Source organism: Rissa tridactyla, chromosome 7, assembly GCF_028500815.1.
Source record: "Rissa tridactyla isolate bRisTri1 chromosome 7, bRisTri1.patW.cur.20221130, whole genome shotgun sequence".
NCBI classification, from domain to species: Eukaryota; Metazoa; Chordata; class Aves; order Charadriiformes; family Laridae; genus Rissa; species Rissa tridactyla.
This window is the reverse complement of record NC_071472.1, coordinates 22,984,484-23,007,570: the sequence shown is the minus strand read 5'-3', so window position 1 is coordinate 23,007,570 and position 23,087 is coordinate 22,984,484. Positions and strand designations below refer to the sequence as shown.

At 42.3% G+C, this 23,087-nt stretch overlaps 1 protein-coding gene across 6 annotated transcripts in view; it reads right to left on the bottom strand.

The window, feature by feature from the left end:
- The window catches only part of DIP2A (disco interacting protein 2 homolog A), a 130,845-nt gene extending 109,507 nt beyond the window's left edge, over positions 1-21,338 (bottom strand). For 4 of the 6 annotated variants that reach the window (XR_008467858.1, XR_008467860.1, XR_008467859.1 and 1 more), the window contains exon 1: positions 21,104-21,338. Coding sequence is in view for 1 of the 6 variants with exons in the window: in XM_054210242.1 (XP_054066217.1) it covers positions 21,104-21,200 (97 nt within the window). In the remaining 5 variants the exon portion in view is untranslated. The remainder of the gene's footprint in view (positions 1-21,103) is intronic. The other 2 variants (XM_054210243.1, XM_054210245.1) reach the window with 1 other exon arrangement.
- Positions 21,339-23,087: the final 1,749 nt, after the last annotated feature.

The following is a 23,087-nucleotide window of genomic DNA, read 5'->3' as shown; positions in this document are numbered from 1 at the left end:
GAAGATGTGGGAATGAACGGCAGCACAAGCGAGAGGGCAACATAACGTAGATGACGTCCACTCCATTTCGTGTCGCAATACTTGATTCATCTAAGCTTACTCGACATGCTATTTGAACTCCATTTCCAGCACAGAAGTCCACTTGTTTAAGAACAAAATATTTTTTATATATATATATCTGTTCTACAGAAGTGCTTATTGAACGGATTTTGGCTTTTTTATTTCTTCAGTAACCAATGAAGGCTGAATACTGCATTTTCAGGAAAATGCTACAAAGCTATGCCATCAAGATTTACATTTTCTTGTCACCAGAAAGGACTGAAGGAAATGACATAATAAAAATGACAGAAATTGACTGTTCTGCCTGAAAGTTATGAATCTGAAGTTATTTTCCCCCAATATAACAGTCACTACATAATACAGAGTTATGATTCGACACCACCTCTTATGATGGTGACTATTTCACTTACCACCAAGACTTTTAAGATTTTTGAGCTAACAAATTAAATGCACTAGCATTTTTAAACTGACACCCCAAATCATGTTTAAATTGTTTGAATAATTGGTTTAAACTTTCATGAGACAAAGCTGCTCCTGTTCACAACAGACAAATGCTTCAGGGCTCTACATTATTTTAGACTGGAATAAAGAAGTCCCTACATTGCGAATACAAAAAATACAGATAATCTTAGAGCTAAGGATTTCCAATAGCTTTAATTAGTCCCTTCACTTTGATGATGAGAAGACACTTTAATGGCCTTACTGCATTTTATAAACAGCTGTGGAATTTTAAATGAATTAAATTCCTGTTAATCTAATATGTAGAAGCTGCTGATACGACCTCTACAAATGCTAAGTTTCACTTGCCTTGCCTGTTCATCTAACTTGATTAGGTTTCTCAAGTTCCCCAGTCTTCTCTCTCCAGTCTTGATTAATATGAGGGGAAAATAACATCCACCAGAGCTACTACTTATCTACCATGACTTTTATTAATTCATTAAAGCATTTTCCTTTTACTCATGGAAATGTTAGACCCTCCAGGGATCTGGTAAGAGAGTTCTAAAATACTATATCACCATCAATTTCCCTATTATCTATTAGTTTGACAGATTTAAATGAATCTGGAAAGTAGCCCAACACAATTTTCTCATAGAGAAGTTAGTCAGTATTTAGATTTTCTATTCCTGAAAAATCTGTGTAGTGCAATCTTTATACTGCTAAATACATACATTTGCACAGGACCTCTCTTTTGGAAATATGACTCCTTTCCCAAGAAAATTGTCTTGGTATACCATTATCAACAGTTCCGTTTTTCAGCTGAAATTCTGCAACTTTAAACTTTCCAATATCCCCAATCTGCAAAGCTCTTCTGATTTTTGCGTATGTTTTCATCCTGTATGAAAACAGGTGAATCACAATAATCCTATATTCTCTATAGTTTTGTGGCTAAATCCTCCCATGCTTCAGGAATTAGATGCTCCCTTTTTAGTTTCTCTCAGGAACAAAGACATTGTTTTGTAAACTTTTTCAGTGTATATGACTTCACCCATAAACCATGAGTTTAAAACACTCAAAAACTGACACAAGTGGATAATAATTTCAAAGCATCATGTATTTCTATTAGATGCTCAAGTGTTCTTCCAACAGCTGAACTCATTTACTCATGAACTTAGCCTGCAATTTTAGTTTCCAAATTATGAAAGATATTTAAAGAGTTTAAAATGCTAAAGCTTTTACAGTCATTAAGGTATCCTCCCCCAATTCCTAGAAAGCAGCATTACTTTAACCTTCCTCCCATAAGAAAAAAGACTGAAATCAAGAAATTCTGATTATTCATGTCGGACATCAGCAACATCCCTGAAAAACTCTACAATTCATTGCAGCTAGGAAAGGGGGGGGGAAGTAATTTCATAATCACTATTCTGCATGCAGATTTTCCTTAAGGTCCTGTTGTTACTATCTTTGTTGTAAGTAAGAATAAAATTCACTACAAAAGCTAGCAGTGAAGTCCCTTCCTGCAGGAGCTGGAAATCAGTAATGATATTAACATGGCATCATGGTCCAGTAAAATCTACCTGAAACACCAAAAAAAGGTTAAAGACATCAACATGACATTCTTCTGCTAAGTGACAGATTTTACTTCTATTTTCAGCCCTCATTTTCAACAGCTCTCAGTCATTAAAGGACCCACTGCTTAAAACCTCCTCTAATAACTTCCTACGTATTCAAGACTCTCCAAGAAGCGTCACATGAACCTAGTTGCTATTACTGAAACTTGTTGGGTCAAATCCCATGACTGGAGTGCTGCTGTTAACAGCTACAGGCTGTTCATAAGGGACAGATGAGGAAGAAGGAGAAGTGTTGCCCTCTACATCAAGAAATGGATAGAGTGTGAGCAGCTGTCCAAAAAATAGCCACAAGCAGGTTGAACGCCTATGGGTAAGAATTAGACACTGGGGCAACAAAGGAGCTTTGTGGTTGGTGTCTACTACTGGCTGCCTGCTTAAGGGGAGCGTATTGACAAAGCCTTTTTACCCCAGCTACAGGAGGCATCGGGCTCGCAGGCTCTCATCCTGCTGGGGGACTTCAACCACCCCGACATCTGCTGGAAAAGTAGCACAGTGAGCTGTAGGCAATCCGGGAGAGACCTGGAGTGCATTGAAGATAATTTCTTAAGCCAGGTAATAGACAGCCCTACCAGAAGGGATGCGATACTGGACCTGATGGTCACCAATGCAAGTGAGCTAACTGGTGACATGAAGATCAGAGGCAGACTGTGCAGCAGTGATCATGCTCTGCTGGAGTTCGCAGTCCTGAGAGATACGGGTCAGGGGAAGAGTAAAGTCAGGACTCTGAATTTAAGGAAAGCAAACTTCCAGCTCTTCAAGGAGTTAGTCAACAGGATCCGCTGTGAAACTGCCCTCGGGGACAAGGGGGCAGAACAGAGCTGGCAGATATTTAGGAAGGCTTTCCACATAGAGCAAGAGCTCTTGATCCCCAGGTGTAAGAAATAAGGAAAGGAAGGCAAGAGAGCAGCATGGCTGAGTTGAGAGCTGCTGGTCAACCTAAAGGGCAAGAAAGAGATGCACAGGCAGTGGAAGCAGGGACAGGTATCCTGGGAAGAGTACAGGGACTCTGCCTGATCAGGCTTGTGACCACATGAGGAACCTGAGCACACATAAGTCTATGGGACCTGATAAGATGCACCCAGAGTCCTGAGGGAATTGGCTGATGTAGTTGCCAAGCCACTCTCCATGTTATTTGAGAAGTCATGGCAGTCAGCTGAAGTCCCTGGCAACTGGAAAAAGGGAAACATTGCACCCATTTTTAAAAAGGGTAGAAAGGAGGGCCCCAGGAACTACTGACCTATCAGCTTCACCCCTGTGCCTGGGAAGGTCATGGAACAGATCCTCCTAGAAGCTATGCTAAGGTACACGGAGGACAGGGAGGTGATTTGAGACAGCCAGCATGGTTTCACCAGGGGCAAGTCCTGCCTGACCAACCTAGTGTCCTTCTATGATGGAGTGACTACATCAGTGGACAAGGGAAAAGCTATGGATATCATCTGTCTAGACTTCCCCCCCAACATCCTTCTCTCAAACTTAGAGATACGGATTTGATGGATAGACTGTGCGGTGGATGATGAACTGGCTGGATGGTCACATCCAGAGGGTAGTAGTCAATGGCTCAATGCCCAGATGGAGATCAGTAACAAATGGTGTCCCTCAGGGGTCCATACTGGGACCAGTACTGTTTAATATCTTCATCAGTGACACAGACATTGAGATCAAGTGCACCCTCAGCAAGTTTGCAGATGACACCAAGCTGAGTGGTGCAGCTGACATGCCTGAGGGATGGGATGCCATCCAGAGGGACCTGGACAAGCTTGAGAAGTGGGCCCATTTGAACCTCATAAGGTTCAACAAGGCCAAGCGCAGGGTCCTGCGCTTGGGTTGGGGCAAGCCCTGGTATCAATACAGGCTGGGGGACGAAGGGATTGAGAGCAGCCCTGCAGAGGAGGCCTTGGGGGTACTGATGCATGAAAAAATGGACATGAGCCATCACTGTGGGCTTGCAGCACAGAAGGCCAACCACGTCCTGGGCTTCATCAAAAGAAACACAGCCAGCAGGACAAGGGACACGATTCTGCTCCTCCACTCTGCTTTTTTGAGATCCCACCTGGAGTACTGCATCCAGCTCTGGAATCCTTAGCACAGGAAAGACACAGACCCGTTGGAGCAGGTCTAGAGGGGGGCCACACCTCTCCTATAAGGAAAGGCTCTGAGAGAGTTGTGGTTGTTCAGCCTGGAGAAGAGAAGGCTCCCGGGAGACGACATTGTGTCCTTCCAGTACTTAAAGGGGGCTTATAAGAAAGATGGGGACAAACTTTTTAGTAGGGTCTGTTGTGACAGGACATGGGGTAATGGATTTAAATTAAAGAGGGTAGATTTAGACTAGATAGAAGGAAAAAAAAAAGTTTACAATGAAGGTGGTGAAACACTGTAACAGGTTGCCCAGAGGGGTAGTAGATGCCGGGAAACATTCAAGGTAGGCTGGATGGGGCTCTGAGCAACCTGATCTAGTTGAATATGTCCCTTTTCATTGCAGGGGGGTTGGACTAGATGACCTTTCAGGGTCCCTTCCAACCCAAAGCATTCTGTAATTCTATTCTACCGTTCAAGTCAAGAAATAACTGGAATAATAGTGTCTCCTGGTTGTCTTAAAAAACCCACTTCAATCTCTTCAAACATTTTCTCATACCAACAGAAATATTTTTTTAAATGCTCATGCCAGTTAAGTGTAGACTGCACAAACTAGGAGTTCAATAAACAATTTAAAAATACTTGGACTCACTTGGTATCAAATAAATCACTTATATAGAAAAGCAAGTCCAAAACATGAAGATGAGTCAAAGGAGAAACACCAATTCCTATAATGTTGGTAATTCAGATTCAAGTTTATCATCTGAAGGTAGATGTCAACATGATCAGTTTCGGGGGTTTCCACACCCCCAGTCACAATGTAGAAGTGTTGTCCTTACAGAAATATCTCTATTTAAAATAACCTGAACCACATTTTGCTGAAGATATTTCTACCAATTATGCACAATAACATTATTTTCCAGTGAACAGTTATATTGTCCTCCTAGCACAAAACTAGGCAATGATCAGCATCAGTTAACAATTTTACTGCAGTCATTCTAACAAATATGATATCCAGTGACAATGACTGCAAAATAAGTTCTCAAGTTTTGAAGTTCAGAATTTCCCTTATAAAAGGGCATTGAAAGCTTCTGTCATGTGATGAACACAATTTTGATAACATCAGTACTGCATGAGTCAACAATCTACCCAACAATACCCTTCAGCCACCACAGGGAATTATCTCATACCGATTCATAATCTCTCTTTATTTTGCATTGTCAAAACATTGCTTGTTTTAACACAGCAAGGCTACGTCTTGTTATGATTTAGCCACTGTCACTTTTATTTGACCACAATCACTAGTTATGGGTTCAGTGAAAAATAGTCAGTAATGAAAAAAACATTGGGGGACAGCAAGGAAAGAACAAATGGCTCACAGAATACCGGTCAGGTATGTCTCTTAAGGAAAGTGTCTGTCAGAAGTTACAAGACTGCTGTTAATTCCCCCCCTTATCCAGAAGGACTTATCCTGCTATCGCACTTTTCACTGTAGCACATAACCATATTGCAAACATGACAGAGAAAAGGCTATGGAGCTTCATGCATTAAATCATACTAGAAGAGATACAACCTACCTAATTTACAATCTTTGATCTTTATTATTATAAAAATATCCACATGCATTTAACATAAAATAGCATTAAACATATGCATGAATGCCCAGGATTCAGTTTATTGGGCTTCTCAAACTTCACCAACACAGCAAACATGATTGAAGCACTACAGAGTACAGCTCAAAGTTAAGTATGAAGTACGTACTGGTTCACATCACTACTTACAAAATAACCACTAAAGAAAGGTAAAGCCACCAAAACAACTCATGGGTTATCATTAGTGCTGACGACTTTGGACAGAGCTGGATAAAACCAAGAACAGGCTCTTTCCAGTGTCAACAAAAATCTACCTGTTTGTAGCACAGCAGTGACCAAAATGGCCTAACCACAAAAGGAAACAACCCAAATAAATAGCAAAAGCAACCCTGATGCAAGAACTTCCCAAGTGGAAGATGCAATGAAGTGCAGTAGGGCACAGAAGACAGAGTGATCACAGGAACAAGTTGTCAGATATTAGCTATGCACAAGTTTTGCGTATTTAAAATTATCTGTGAATTATTTTTTCTCCTCTGGATGCTTCCCTGAAAAAAATGGTCCTGCCAGGGAAGAAGGATCCGCAGCATAGCAATTGTATAAGCACCTACTCAGCCACTGAATTTGTCAGATCTTATTTATACAGCTTCCATTTAAAAAGTACAAAACTTCATTTATTTCTTACTACTATCTACGATTTACTGGTTTTCACTAGGCTTTCTGCTCTTCTTTCTCTGTTGTCTCAAACCAGCCTGTAAGCTACCTTCATCATCACAACTATCCTACCATGACTTTGCAACACATACTTATCTCAAAGACCCATACGACTTGCTGGGGTAAAAGTAATGTAAGTCAGGATTTACACACAGCCTTTACTTAAAATTTTTATTTAAAATTTTTATTTAAAGTATTAACAGTAGTGTAAGATTAGAATATCGAGCCATAGCTACAAGCAAAGACAAAATATGAGGGACCCCTATGAACAGAAGTTAACAGTTTAAGATGGACAGAAACTCTCAGGAGCTGGGAATTGTGCTGATGCTTCTGCTACAACGCTGTCAGATTGTGGTTGATTATTCCATTTTCCAAGTAAGAATTCATAGAGCAAGTCCGTAAGTAATTTTTTTTGCCACCTATGCTGGAAAAGGAGAACAAGTGAAGCTCCCCCTATATCATTCAGGACCTGGTAAGATCTGTGGCCTGTTAGCTAAGTGTGTCTCAGAGGGACATTATTGACAAGGTTAGAAATTATTCCATGTGGTTCTGGTTCCCTTTCTCTTCCTGCTGGAAAACTGCAAGGTTTCTCTAGTTTAGAGTGTTTTGTGTCACATGCTTCTATTACTAACAATAAAGTAAAAAAAAATAAATTCACTTTCACAGAAAAAGGAAAGGGCATTAACCACATTGCTACCTTTTGTAGATCTTCATTTTATGGTCTCTGGAGCAGCCCCTGCCTCCTGCAGACAGCTCTGTTACAAGTATTTCCAGCACCCAAAGTTTTATTTCAATTAGCAGAATTTAAACATTCTGAAGGACATCTGAAAAATACCTTTTGTTAGGAAGGGAAGATTCTCATTTGCTAATGGTCAGCCTCAGGCAGTGACAAATTTATAAACTGATGTTCGATGGAAATAAAAATAAACCAAATCAGAACACTGTCAATATCTGCTAAACCCCAAATTTGAAGAAAACCATGACTGCACTCATTTAGGCAATAGCTGCTGATGCAGCTAATGCTGGCATCAGAAGTTTTAAAAGTCTAGAAATATATGTATAATTTATTCTAACCACTAAGTCAATCAGAAGAGCATTTCCTGTTTAACAATATCCATTTCCTTAACACATTCCTTCATCTGTCACAAAATAACATCAGTCAATTATTAAAGCAATGCTTTTAACAGACCGGTTTACTGCATTATTCAAGAAAAGTAACCCAAAACCTCACAAACAAGGCGGGTGTAGCTAGAAAGGGAGCACAGGGACAAAGGCAAACACTGCCTCCACTTCTGCACTATTGCTCAAACTGACATGTCCAGCTGTGGTTTCAAATTTGGCCACTACAAAATACATTATTTCTCAGTTTACCAAACTGCTCAAGGACAACAAACTCACAACCAGCAAAAATCTGACACACAGACCCACAACAGCCAAACTAATCTTTACCTCACTGGTGTCTTCTGGGTAAATTGTAAGTGTAGCCCAAAAGTGAACTGAGACTATGTGGAATCAAACCGGAGAAACTTCAGAGTGAGAGTTCTTGACATGCAAGCTCATTGAGCATCAACACGCTTGCACTAGACAAAAGGCGGGGGAAAAAAAAAAAAAAAAAAAGACCTCTAGCTCCTGCTTAAGGAGTGACTCTAGGTTCATCAGCTTGACTGCTAAGAAGTTTCAAGGCCATGAATTTTACTACGCACGTGTATAACCCAAGGGCAGTAGAAACAAAGCAAAGAGAAGAATGCGCAGTTCCAAGAACAGCCACTGTGACTTCCAAAACACGTACCACAACTTCCAACTAGCTGGTTTATATAGTTTAAGTTTCTTAGTGATTGTTACTTAGTAAATGAAAACTTAAGAAAAAAAAAATACAAAAAGATTACCAAACCTAAGTACTTACTTGCTTCAAGTACTGTTTCTGGAAAAAATAAAAGAAGGAAAAAATCTTTACTGAGCTCCTATCTCTGGAAACAATGAATACTATTCGCAAATTGAAGTAATTCTCACCAAATACAAATTATACACAAACATTTGTAATGAGAAACTTAAATATTTGTTAAACAACATGTAATTGTAAACAAACATTTCTCCCCAGTGATCCCAAAGTGTCTTCTCCTAACCCTCCTTCCCAATGTGCTTCAATGACACGATGTGTCTGACGTGCTTTCTTTGCAACAACAAATTCCTGCATCTTCTTAATATTTCTTATTCCTTATAATGTAAGGTGGAGATCTCATATTGTGTGACTTTTACAGAATTCAAGCTTCATACCAGGAAGCAAAATGATCCTGAAGACAACAAAACACAGTGGCTTACTTTTTCCTTCTTCCTACTTTATTACAGCACGCAGATTGTTTCTGCCAAAAAGAAGTCGGATCAAAGACCAAAGGTAAAAACCCTACCATCATCGTGGGACACAGCACGACACAGTCAGCTGGAAATCTTCTTTGCTTTGTTACCTTGGGATTATAATAACAAAGCTCCAGGTTGGCAGAGATCGCCCCAGCTCAGGGGACAGTAACCAGCAGGAGACGCATGCAGCACAGCATTGCTCATGTGTAACGTGCACCGTTACAGACATGGGATGGACCCACCAGCACATCCAGGGCAGGGAGGTCTGCTGGAGGGTAATGTGTCAGCATGAACTTGCAAGATAACCGAGAACCTAAGGCTTGATGAAGGGGCAAACTCACTGCTGCTCCACCTGCCACTCCCCCAGGTTACACGTTCCCACTGTGGACTTCGCAGAGTGCCTCATGCTTACCAGCATCTGCGAGCTGAACCTGCTCTGCACAAAAGCTTACTCATCCATAACCTTCATACCATTCACAGGACTTCTCTTTTCAGCCTCACAGTTGTACTGCCATCCTCCATAGTACATAAGTATATAGTGTTGGCCTTGTCCTATGCAACAGGAAAAAACAGAACCGAAACCCCCAGCCTTCCTCACCTCCAAAAAAGCTGCAGTTCCTAGACTGCTCTGCTGAAACCTCTTTGTAGCAGGACAGGTTTTCAGTTCTCCATATGCAAAGAGCTTTTTCAAACCCTATCAGATAAAATATTGAGTGGCTTGTTATTTTCCTTGTATCTGATTAATTGCACATCTGTGGAACACTAATGTATTGACCTTGCACCATGATTTATGGGATTTTTTATATTTCAAGTTCTAGAAGGATAAAACACTGCTGTAACCAGCAAAGACAATGTTTCATTCCAGGCTGGATCCAGAACAGCTCTGAAGGAACAGCAGTACAGATACAGGGAGATGCTGAAAAAATTAATTTTGGGTATGGATTCATGTTGCAGCTAAGCTGAAGTACTGGCACCCTCCTCCATCCTTCTCCCTCAACCCAGTTGAGCTCTGAGCCCATCTGGCTATAACACTAAGCCAATTCAACTCATTAAATTGCTTTTAAAAAAAAAAAATATATATATATTCACTTTCTCTCATGTTAACTTGCTACCGCTGTACCACAGCATCAGACAGGCACCAGAGGTAGCTCAAGATAAAAGCCTGGGTACAGAATTCCCCTTTTGGGCAACAGCTGTTTCTTTAGTTCAGCTACCTGGTGAAACAGCACCCTACCCAGAGCCCAGGGACGGACAGAAGCCCCTTACAGTTCCCTTCACAGCAGCAGCCAGAAAGCAGAGAAGCCAGGCAAGCACAAGATCCCCATTGTGAAAAATGAGACTCTCTTGTGCGCAAGATGGGAAATGGAAAGAATGAACTCCCGCATCAGCAGAAGGCTGCCCCGAAAGTTCAGAAAACCACTACACAAAGGATAATAGAGCAGAAAGGGAATTCGCAAAATGCCAGTATTACGTTCTTTTCCAGTGGGAAGGAAGGAGATAGCTGAACTGATACTGCCCATATATACAAATGCACGTGCATACCCTTCAAACTTCATCATCAGTTTGTTAAATGTAATCAGCAGTTTTGGCATTAGAGTCGAATATTGCTTTTAGGATAAACAAGGACATGCTACCCTCATAACTTTCTTCAGAAGTAGCTGTTTACTTTGAAAGGCACTTCAGAAAAAAAAAAAAGAGATAACCAAAAATGAAAAAAACTAAGAAAACTGGGAAAAATTAAAAACTGAAAAATTTGAGCCATCATGAATTAAAACAAAAAGCCAGAATAAAAGATTATCTGCATCTATCTTCCTAATATTACATCAGCTATTAGTATATTTTCAGTGTTCATAAATAGCAAATACTAGAAGAGACAGAATTTTGTCAGACCTTTCGTGCTGGCATCCAGAAGGAACACTGAACAAGCAGTTCCTGCTAGTGAAGGGATGATGCCCAACTATGTTGACCAGCTTACTGACAAGACACATGCTTCAACACAGGAAAACAAACAAACAAAAAATCCTAACAGGTTTAAAAGAAAGCAGGTTATTAAAAAGGAGGAATTAATAAAATGCACTTGTTGAGAGGGAAGCCAAACAATGCTGCATTTTTCAACAAGCCTTCGGGGAGAACCGATCTTTGCGTCCTGTTGAGCATTGCTGGGAAAACAACAGTGAGAAAGAACAAAGGTTGGAATAATCATAGAATCAAAAAATTGCCTAGGTTGGAAGGGACCTTTCAGATAATCTAGTCCAACCATCACTAAACTATAGCTCTAAGCACTATGTCTACCCATCCTTTAAATGCCTCCAGGGATGGTGCATCAACCACTTCCCTGGGCAGCCTGCTCCAATGCTTAATAACCCTTTCAGTGTAAACATTCTTCCTAATACCCAGTCTAAACCTCCCCTGGCACAACTTGAAGCCGTTTCCTCTTGTCCTATGGCCTGTTCCTTGGGAGAAGTGATCAACCCCCACCTCACTACACCCTCCTTTCATGCAGCTGTAGAGAGCGAGAAGGTCTCCCCTCAGCCTCCTTTTCTCCGGGCTGAACACCCCCAGCTCCCTCAGACGCTCCTCACAGGACTTGTGCTCCAGACCCAGAATAAAACAGTAAGTACAGGGTAGAAGGACACGATGATGATTTGGAGGCTTTGATGATTCAGCCACACATTTCAGAGATGTTCCCTGAATTCTGCATTGCAGAACTGCTTTCTTCAGCCTTAGCACAGGAAAACCATACACTTACATCTTGCTGCAGATCTTCAAATTTGAGTCTGCAATCATCACTTCAAGAAAGCTCAGGAGAATTCAACAAGTTTACACTTCCTTGAGAGCTACAAATCTTGTGCCAAGAAACTGTCAAATACTTTGATAATTCTTCCAAGGTAAATACACAAGTTCTTTACAACCAAATGATTGTCATGTAATCAGAGTGACTGGAATATTTTGCCTCTGTATTAACATATAGATATTGTAAAAAGATATTTCTTCCAGTAACAGAACTGGGTGATACATTTGCAACTCAGCAGTATGAAACCTCATCAAGCTGGCATCTTGAATCTCTGTGTCATACTGTTCTTCGGTCCAAAAAATGTCCATAGCTCTTCATCCATGAAAACACATTTCAGAAGAATAGTTTATTCCTTTAAAAAAAAAAAAATAATAATAAAAGAAACCCAACAGCTTCCTACATAAACTATTCTAGCTAGCAAATGAAAAAAAAAATAAAAAAATCACTCTATGTTCTCAAGACTGGCAGAGCTTGATTTAGTTTAAGGGGGATGATAGGGAGGTAGAACACAGGACAATGTTCAACATTAACTTTTATAAAGGTCTATTTACTTCATAAATATGTGCACTTTTACTTTTTAAGGGAAGATTACTTTTGCATGAGAACAACTGAAGAAAATGTATTTCCTCTAATCGTCTTAAAGTACAGGTTGCCATCATACTCCTGTTCCTCATCAGGATTTAACCTTCCTTGCCAAAGCAACAGACAAAAGAATAACAAGGTTTAAAGACCAGCCCTCTGCCACAGAACAGCTGAATCTGGAAAGGGCTACCTCAAGTTTAACCTAGTTCAACACCCTGCTCCCACAGGGTCAGCGAGAGCAGGTTGCTGAGGATCACATCTAAAGAAATCCTTAAAGAAATTTCTGACAAACATTCCTTATGTCCTAGCTAGATAAAAACCAGCATTTTACAGTTATCGTTACTGTTGCCATTCAGACCAGCAAGGAATTAAGGTTTCTCCCAGAAACATAGTGAGTTGCCACTTAAGTCTTCAACCCCAATCTCTGACAACTAGAGTGTACCATTCAACACAGAATTGCTTCTGATGGAGAGTATTTTACATTCTTCTACTCAAACACAGGGAAGAGAATAATTTAAACACTGATTAGCTACAGCAGAAATCCAAAAGACAAAAAAAAAAAAAAACGAAGAAAAAAAACCCCCAGCCACCTAACTGGTCGAGTCTGAAATTCTGCTTTGATTGAGAAGTTGATGACCTAGCATTTCCAGTTCTCCTGGTTGTGTATTTTCTGTTTCCTCAAAGCAATAAAGATTAACAACACAGTGGATTTAGTCCTTTTTATGGAAGCCCTTAAGTGCATCCCCATCACTCTTAAATTGGAAACCACAGATGTCAAAATAAGACTTCAGGTCCTTATGTCTTCTGCCATTTCTCACTACTCACAGGACTGCTGTCATCAGAAGCAGCTAAAGATAAAAGGTGTAAGGATGCTCTCAGCTAAAATAAGACACCTTGCTCATCCTCCCATTTTCCAGAAGGTAGGCAAAAAAAAAGGCAGAAAAACACTAGGAATCAGAGTGAAAAGGAAGGTGCATTACAGATTAAAACCATAGTCAATCATATTACTCCACTACCACAACTGAACTTTCCAGCATGGTCGCCGTTAATCTTTAAGGCCAACCCGAAAAGGAGCCCCTAAAACAGCTTCTCATTACTTTCCAAAATAGAGGGGAGAAGAAAAAATAAGTTCTACTCTAATCATCCAGCACATCAGACAGAGTAAGAAAAAGAAAATGGGTGAATTTGTTTTTCCTCTCACAATGTAGAAGGGTGCATGGGACTTTGAACTCTTCACACCATCTATATTAACTGACATCTCTCTTAAATCCCTAGGTTATTAACTAATTCTACAGAGGACATAGCAAGATTTGGGTAATAAACTCAACTATAGTGCATTTCCACACGTGAATGAGAAGTGACAGTCTTCCTCCTTTTTGAGGAACAGGCTTTTCATTTGAAAAAAAATTATAGCTGTGCGAGTGTAAAACAAAAAAAAAGGCAATAGTAAAAATGTGTAAAATTGTTTTTCATTGTAGTAATCCAAGTTATGAGAGTCTCAGTTGTCACTGTTACAATTATACTAATGTGAAGGATTAACTCTGAAACACTGGGAATAGCCCCAATTATGACATCTAACTCAGTTTAGAAAAATACCTCACACACATTCTAGATAGGACAGCTTAACCTCAACAGCCACCGTCAGCAACAGACCCAACCAGTACAACCTTTACAATATCATGTGGCTGATGCACAGAATGCACACAAAAATGTATAGGAAAAACAGCTGCTGTCACCTGAGTGTCAGTAGCTTGGCTCAACTCAAGTACACCTACTTAGCCCAGTAGCAATGCCTCTCTCCTCCACGTCTCCTTTCTTTTCATGGTCTACCAGCAAACCAGTTCACAGCTAGGGCAAGATTCAGTGCTTGAACAGCTTTCAAAGTGTGCTGGGGCCGAAAGGAGCACAATGGATGGAAGCATCCCACATACCACGTATCTACCTACCAGCCACCTAACTGGACTGTCTTTATCTCAACAGACATGTAGCCTTCAAATGAACTTCAGTCCTACCCCAAAGTAGAGTAAGAAGATTCTGACCCACTTTCGTAAAGAAAATGACATCCTTGACCATACCAAGTAAGGATGATATTTCCGTTTTACAAGTTAATAGCAATGGTACCATTAAAGCTGTCATAACCAGTAAGAAAAAAAATAATAAATCTTTATTCCAATCACCACCTTATTAGACAAGTTAATGTGCGTTTTCTATCATAATCAGAAAGTTTTACTTGGAAAAAAAGGGAGCTTTAAAACCGATCGAGTTTTCAGCGGCTACTGTTGTAAAATTTAGTCACAACCAGAACACAGCTTCAGAAAGCTAAAGTCATATGGCCCCCGTTCTTTAATGACCTGGACTAGCCGAGCTGTCAAAGCAATGGGACAAGACAGAACAAGGACAACCACTTCACAGCCAGCCTGTCAATGGCTGCAGATGACTTTGCATCCCCTGATGCCAACAGTGAAACAGAAATGCTCGGACAGCTGCTCCATCCAGCAGTAACACCTTTTGCCCGTGAAGCCCCAGAGCTTCACCAGCTTTTCACAGCAGGCAAGAAATCTGCTAGGACATAAACACAAAGAAGGTTCTGGAGCAAAGGCCTATCACCATGAAGGAGGCATCAGCTTTAATCTCCTAGAAGACATCCTTGAAGATGGCCGTAACTAGAATTCCATATACACATTCACTGTGTTTATTTTAAATAGCAGCAAATTAAATCCTCCACCTGTGACAGGCTACGAAAGGCCCCCCCCTTCTCCTTAAATAACTGAATATCTTCCTAATAATAATCCCATAATACATGCATTAAAGAACATAAACCTAAAATGACACGAGTTGAGAATTTGCTTAGAGACCCGCCAATGAAACACTGGACTATCACAAGGTCAAGCCATTCTAACTAGATTCTCTGAATATTTCAGGAAGGTAATGTTAGCTATATCATTCCGTGGTTTTGCAGTCAAAATCTGTCAACGCAAAACCAGTGTAACTACAGGCACATTTTGATAAAAGGATTCAAATATGCTTGTACCCATATAAGGCACATTTGAGTTGGCTACCAGCTGTTGGCCTATATACAATATAGCATTAAAGCAGCAAGTACTCATAATGACAAGAATACCTGACTTCCTGACAGGGCTGGCAGAAAGAGCTAGCCTTGTTCCATCAACTGATAGTCACGAACAATGAGCCCTCAAAGTCCTTCTTCAGATACCTGACACGACCAGAATTAAAGGATCCCTTGTGTATAGTAACCATAAAGCATGCAACGGCAACCACTCATTGCCACAAGACTGTTTTATAACAAATAAATAACGAGAAACTTGCTTCCCTTCAAACATTGCGTGACTACTTCAGTCACAAACCAGACCTAAGGATACAAACTAGCCCGAAGGATGTCAGTCAGCCACTTTCCCGAGACCTGTGCCGGCTGTAACGTGAGAACAAGCTTTGTAGACTTACTCAGTCCCCATGGGCATTTGGCAAGCCCCATGTACTATCACACAATTAACAGTTTCTGTTGGAGAGGCCCCAAAATTAAGCAACAAAGATGCTGCAGGTCAAGTTTCACAGACTACCATCCACTCACCAAGCATCTATCTCCCCTGTTTCAACAGTTCCTCTCACTGACAGCCTCAGATTATATTTATATCCAAGTATTGAAATGATCGCAGAAGTGGTAAACAACTGCAATTTGCAGACATACTTTTTGAAGACTTCCATAACTTCCTACCACTTTAAGATCAGAAAAAACTTAACACACCAATATCATGCTTTATCATAAGGATAATAGGTTAAAGTAGCTATGTGTCTCTCTCGTCCTCACCTGATTTCACATACAGTATTTAATACCACATCAATACTGCTACTGTATCAAAAGCAATTAAGTTAAACTTCTTTTCAGCTCTGACCACTACCTTTAGTTTTTATAATAAAGGTGTTCTGTACAAAACAAGTATTCTATTATCAATTTATTTTTAAAAACACAACCAGACTGTTACTATAGGCTAATACTGGCTAGCAGTTATTACAAAAAGTATTTCCTGGAGTACTTCTGGACTATTTGCAGTAGCCAATAACTTCAGACACTAAATACCTTTAATTTTTCCAGGAAACCCTTCTTAGCTGACACCTTCCTCCACTCAGCTGTATGCATTACACTACTTGCAGTACCTCCCCCCCACCCCCCAAAAAAAAAACAAACCCAAAAATAAACAGACAAAGTTTCTTTGTCACACATGCCAATTCTTCTTTTCTTAAATGGGAATTAAATAAACGGGATAAAAATTATGTGAGAGTGAGCTTTCTGTCCAGGCAAACACAAACATCTAACTGGGAACCAGAGAAGCCTGCACATGGAACACTCCATCTAAACCGCCATGCTTTCCAATAAAACTTAACCAGGCTCAGAAGGAACTTTAGAGCAGTGTGTTAAGAGATGGAAAACACAACATCCCAAGTAACAGCAAAATCAAGTTATAATTAAGATGGTAAACTACATAACAATACATTTCTATCTCAGGACTAATTCTGTAGCCTGTTTGATAGAAGCCATCAAGAAGAGCATTTCCCATCTGGCAATCAGTGAGGTAACAGAATAAATTTGAACTAGAAAAAAAGATAAAATCTTCAGCCTCTTTACAATAGATAATCTCTGTTAAGAGTTTAAGTTCAGTTCCAAAATAAAGCTAACCTACAAATTCCTAGGAAACAGAAGAAAAAACAAATCCATATATTTAACACTTAAAGCTGATAAGACATTCAGACAAAAAAAAAAAAAAGCATTGTAACATTCACACAGTGGTTAAACAGCAACCTGAAAGTCTGTAATTCCATATTTTTCTTTACGCAGCTTTTATGTAACATTCACTGAATGCAAATCATAGGTTATGCATCCAAACAGCCCAGTCCCACCAGAACTACATAGCAACAAGCACAAAAAAATTGCAAGAGAAGAAACAAGCGTAGCTATATGTTCTCAAAAGACCCCAAACTGCTAGCTGATGGGACAACCATCATGAACAACTCCAGAAGACAAAGCCACACAAACTAACACCAGTGAGATGGTCCTCACTGCTACACGGACATATAATATGGTTTTATCTTTGACTACTTCTACTCCTCCATATGTTGTCTTTGGATTAGAAAGTAACAGGTGAGGCATCTTCCTGCAGAGATGACCTTGAAGACAAAAAAAATGACTCAATCCTACATCCCCTAGGCTTAGGAGAGTACAAGTGAAGCCGCTCAAATGCTGGAAGTGCTCTTCAGAAAGAGGTCTTTAAACATAAAGATTTATTTCTACCAGAGGAAGGGTTTCATGACCTCTCACACTTTTCTCTCTTACCCAAAACATGCATCTTGTTGCATAAGCCAGCAAATTATAGTTATGTGCCATGGAAAAAACTGTAGCAGAAAAACTGTGAAAGCTCTGAAAAGGATAAAAACTAGAAGCCTTTTGCACAAGAGAACAGTCAAAAGTTGTCTCAAGGCACGGCTTTCAAATAAAATGTGGTTTTCTTGAATGCACAAATTATACAAGTAATATTTGTATCTAAAGGAGACCTGGTCTTCAAAATTGTCACACCTTAATGAAAAGCGGTGTACAAGTGTATTTAGATACATAAAAATACATGGAATTATATATGATACACCATCATAAAACAGGTACAGGCTTTAAAAAAAGCACACTGAAGTTTCTCCTACAAAATCTCCACTGTGGACTGGATTTTTTTTTTTTTTTAAAGGGGGTTTATAACCTTAGTTCTCCTTCAGAGAACAGAAGAAAAAAGACATTTTATAGCGCTAATAAAAACTAAAGTATTGGACTTTCACAGCATCATTTTCATGCTCTCACAGAAGAGCCTGTCAGACTGATCAGGGAACTCCGTGTCTTTGCATTACATCAGAAAGTTGCAGCATCTTAAGGTATTAAGGTAAGAAAGCTTAGTCTACAGATCAATGAGCTACAATTCAGCCTAGCTGACAATCACTGTCTCGAAATTGTCCTTATCTCCCCAAATGGTTGTGTCAGATCTCTTAGTTTTCACTAAAAGATTCGTTAATTTTTTCCAGCAAGAAAGAAATTACAGTGTTGCTGTAACAAGTTATAACAATAGTTAAATTACAGTGTTGATATAGCACAGCAGCATTGTTCTAGGGTTTCTTTTTACCCCCAACTATTCTTTTTCCTAGTACATGAAGAATACAAACAATTGTCAATCAAGAGATTAGGATTTTGTAAAAATGGAAGGATCCATAACAGTGCACATGACCAGATTTATAGCAAGAGTTGGAGTTCCCTCCCCATCCAAAACTCTTCTAAGCCGAACACTTTATTTGGGATTTTGAGTTGTCTTTGGAAAGTAGCAATGTACTCTGACTGTCTTCACTTTTCTCTACATCTAAATGCAACATTTTTCCCAACTTACACTATGACAACCTGGGGCAAAACCAAAGGAAGTTTTTAATCACCTTCCTGATTTATTTATAGGTGAAAAAAATGTAATCAAAGAGAACATATGTTACTCCTGCCCCAGCATAGCATACATGACATTTCATTTAACAAAGTACACATACAAAGTAGAAAGGAACTTGCTTTCAAGTTTCTTCTTCTCTTTTCCTCCCTTCACACTTCCTCTCAGATTATGATAGCATCCTTCCAAGTGTGAATTTCTCTAATTTACAGTGTATTCAGCATTAAGAAATGCCCCATAAAATCTCCCCACAGTCTGCCTCTTTGCACACACATGCCTTCGTTAAGGCAGAGGTCAGCTACAACATCCATACACCAAAGTGCAGAAGAGCACTGTACGTCCAGTAAAAAGGCACTAAAAACCTGAGGAAGCCGTTGTCAGCATCTGCTCAAATAAAAAGAGGCAATTTCAACAGGTATCAATTTACTCCCACTTTACATAAGACTAAAATGCAAATATCTAACCCTAGATCACTATTCCTTCCTCTCTGAGTGAGCAAGTTCTGAATATTAACGACAGAGGGGTCCACTAAAAGCAGCATATACAAATATGAAGCGACTGCAGAAAACAAGCACATAACATATTACCAGATGTTGAAGAATTGCCTGCAAATGCTTTCAAGTCATTCAGGCAAGGCAGAAAAGGAATCACATATAAGACCGTAAACTAAGTCTTCAGAGTGGTCAAGAAGTTTGAGCTAACATTATCACTTTATCCAATGACTTAATCCAGCAATACAAATTTCAACATTAGACGCACTGCACTAAGTTTGCTATCACTTCAGGCGTTTCACAGATCTAACATACTGCAGACCCATAATATAAAAAAAAATTCCAGTAGTTAAACAAACACAAAGTCAGGACCTACACAAAAGAGAAGCCAACCCCAGGATACCCTGGCTGATCTGCAACTACCAGCAGGCAGACGTGCAAATGCCGCTGTACCAAGTGTGGCCGCAGTGTGAGAGCATGCGGGTACCAGCTGCACACTACCACAGCTCACAAGTCACAGAAACTCCTCTTGTACAACCAACAGTATGTGTCAGGTACTGCTTCCTATTGCTCTAGCAGACATGCAGTGACAGGTTAATCTTGGACAACAAAGTTAGTAATCCTATACTTTTTCCCTGCCTCTGCAGTAAAGGTTCCACACTGGAGGTGAGGACAGCTGATCTGTGAATCATTTCCTAAACCACAATATATGTCAGCCGGCATATGAAGATGAAATAACCCCAGTTTTGCCCACCTGAACACATTGATCTGAAAACTGCAACATCTGGTAAGTAGGTTGAATGCTCCTATCCCAGGATCATGGCACTAACAGCTTTTTAGCCCTTCTGTTCCAAGCTGCAGCTTGACAACATAGCTAGGGAACATGCAATGACTCCCAGAAAAATGCTGCCTCAGTCTCCTCTGCCTGTCGCGTGCTCTCCCACACCAAGTGTCTACTACACCTGCCTGTCTGCAGGGTGGGCTATGCCAGGGAACCAATATGCAAAAAAAACCACCAAACCAACCCAATCCTACCATAAAAACAAGTATAATTCCTACAGGGACCACAAACGCACTGTTATCACCAAACACAAGCCTGGAGGCAGAAGGAAAGGAACCGTACCTTTTGGGGCTGCAAACCAATAGATGGGCTTAAATACATTGTCAAAGTGAACCTTAGCCTGGCACCGCATCTTCGCTGCCTCTCAACAAGGGCTCCTTAACTAGAGAAGAGAGGGAACGTCACCATATTCCTCTCCGGAAACTTGATATACAGGAAAGCATAAAAACGTTAGGAATTCTGGAGAGATCCACGGCGAAAGGTTTAAGATAAAAGCTGTAATTAGGAATCGATATTAAAAAAGAAAAAAGATATTTTCAGAGTATCCGGCTGCACGCTAACTGACCATTTAGGTGCCACCTCAGATTGAGCAAAAAAACATTTCATGGCCCGTCTCAAAATGCCTCTAAAGGGGCCTCTACCACCGCTTCCACCCATGCACCGGGGGCCGAGGACGCGGGGCAGCTGGAACCGCCTCCCCCCGCGGCGCTTCATCAGCCGCCGGGTGAACCGCACCGCTGCCTGCGACAGGGGTCCCAGGGAGAAGGCGCAGGACTTCGCAGCTCCGGGACCAGCTCCCTGCTAAACGCCTCTGACCCCCAGCCCGGCTTCCCTCCGAGGGACGACGGCGGAAGAGGAGCCGCGGGCCTCGCCGCTGCGCCAGAGCCTCGGGGGGGGAGGCGGGGCTGGAGGCTCCCCCTGGCCCCCAGGCCCCTCAGCAGGACTAGGCCCCCGCCTTGCCCCGGGCGGACAACGGAAGCGACCCGCAAGCCTCCTGCCGCGGCGCCGGCCGGGCCGCGGTCTCCCCGCCCCCGGCCCCCTGGCCCCAGCCGCCCTCACCCTCCGACAGCTCCAGCTCCAGCTCCGCCAGGCTCTCGCGCACCTCGGGCGGCAGCAGCACCGCCTCCAGGGAGCAGCCTCCGCGCTCCGCCGCCATGGTGCGGGCGAGGAGCGAACGGGCCCCGCCAGAGCCGCCGCCCAGCGCTGCCGCAGGTGGGGCCGGGGACGAGCGGAAGGCGGCGGCCGTCCCGGGACGAGGCGGGGAGGAGGCGCCGCACCGGCCCTACCGCCCCGCGCAGCCGCTGCCGCAGCCAGAGACGTGTGCCCCGGGCGGGGCGGGGCGCTCCCAGGCCGCCTCGCGCGAGCCGCCCCGAGGAGGGGCGCGCACGGGCCCCCTGGCGGCAGGAAGCGGCTGCCAGCGGCTTCATGCGCGCGAGGCGCTGCTCCGCGCTGAGGGGAGCGTCCCGACCCACCAGCCAGGCCCGGTCGGGAGGCGGCGGAGCGCGGTGGGGCTGGTGTGCCTCCGCAGTTAGCCCCAGGCCCTCGACAAGGGCTCCCCTAGGAGCGTGCGCCCTCCGGTAGCGAGGGCAGAGAGCCCTCGGCATGCGGAAGGCCCCGGTACCCCGGTGTGTCCCACTGCTTCGGGAAGGCCTCATCACGACGTGCCCTTTCCCTCATCCAGCTGCTGTCCTTCCCCTTCCCTTCCCTACCTGCTGGTGCTGTGTCCCCTTCTGAAAATACCAAAACTCTACTTTCTCTCCTTTCCCTCCCTGCTGCTTCTTCTCAGCAGAAAATAGGAAACATGATGGGCCCCAGGGCCCATCCTCCTCACAGCGTTTCCCAGGAAGGGGCATGGAGATTTTCAAGGAGCAGAATTACACTGTGAGTACCTAGAAATGCAAGGGACTGGATGTAAAGTGGTGCTTGGGCCTGCATAAAGTAAAAAAAAAAAAGAAAAAAGCCAAACCAAACCACCTTTGAAGGGCGCTAGAAACCAGCAGGAAATGTTTGGTTTGGACCCTGTATTGATGCAGTGGCTTTTCCTGGTTTAGCCACAGGTTCCAGGGTGTATGATGTGTGGCAGGACACCAAGGCGTGATCTTCCTCTGGCATTCCTGCAGCCCCAGGAAGACTTGTGCAAAGGAGGCCTATAGAGGATGGAAGCAAGGACAGGTAGCTTTGAAGGAATACAGAAAAACTGTCTGAGAAGCCAGGGATCAGGTTAGGCAAGCTAAAGCCCAGATAGAATTAAATCGGGCCAGGGACATCAAGGGCAATAAGAAAAACTTGTAAGTATGTCAGTGATAAAAACCTGGTCACGCAGGATGTGGAGAAGGCAGTCTTCACCAGCAAGGACTCTAGCACACCGTCCGATCGTCAAAAGCAAAGGTAGGGACTGAGAGTGAAGAACCGCCCACTGTAGGTGAAAATCAAGTACGAGGCTATCTAAGGAATCTGAAGGTACACGAGTCCATGGGACCTGATGAAAATCCATCCGCAGGTCCTGAGGGAACTGGCGGTTGGAGTTGCTTTCCCTTATATTTGAAAAGTTGTGGCAGACTGGTGACGTTCCCACTGACTGGAAAGGGGGAAACATAAGCCCCATTTTCGAAAAGGGAAAAAAGGAAGACCCAGGGAACTACAGGCCAGTCAGTCTCACCTCTGTGCCCTGCAAGATCACGGAGCAGATCCTCCTGGAATCTCTGCTAAGGCACATGGAAAATAAGGAGGTGATTGGTGACAGCCAATATGGCTTCACCAAGGGCAAGTCATGCCTAACAAATTTGTTAGCCTTCTATGACGGGGTTACAGCGTTGGTGGATAAGGGAAGAGCAACTCATGTCATCTACCTGGACTTGTGCAAAGCGTTTGACACTGTCCCGGTCTCTAAATTGGAGAGAAATGGATTTGATGGAAGGACTACTCAGTGGATAAGGAACTGGTTGGATAGTCACACCAAAAGAGTTGCTGTCAATGGCTCAATGTCCAAGTGGAAACCAGTGATGAGTGGCATTCCTCAGGGGCTGGTACTGTGACTGGTGAT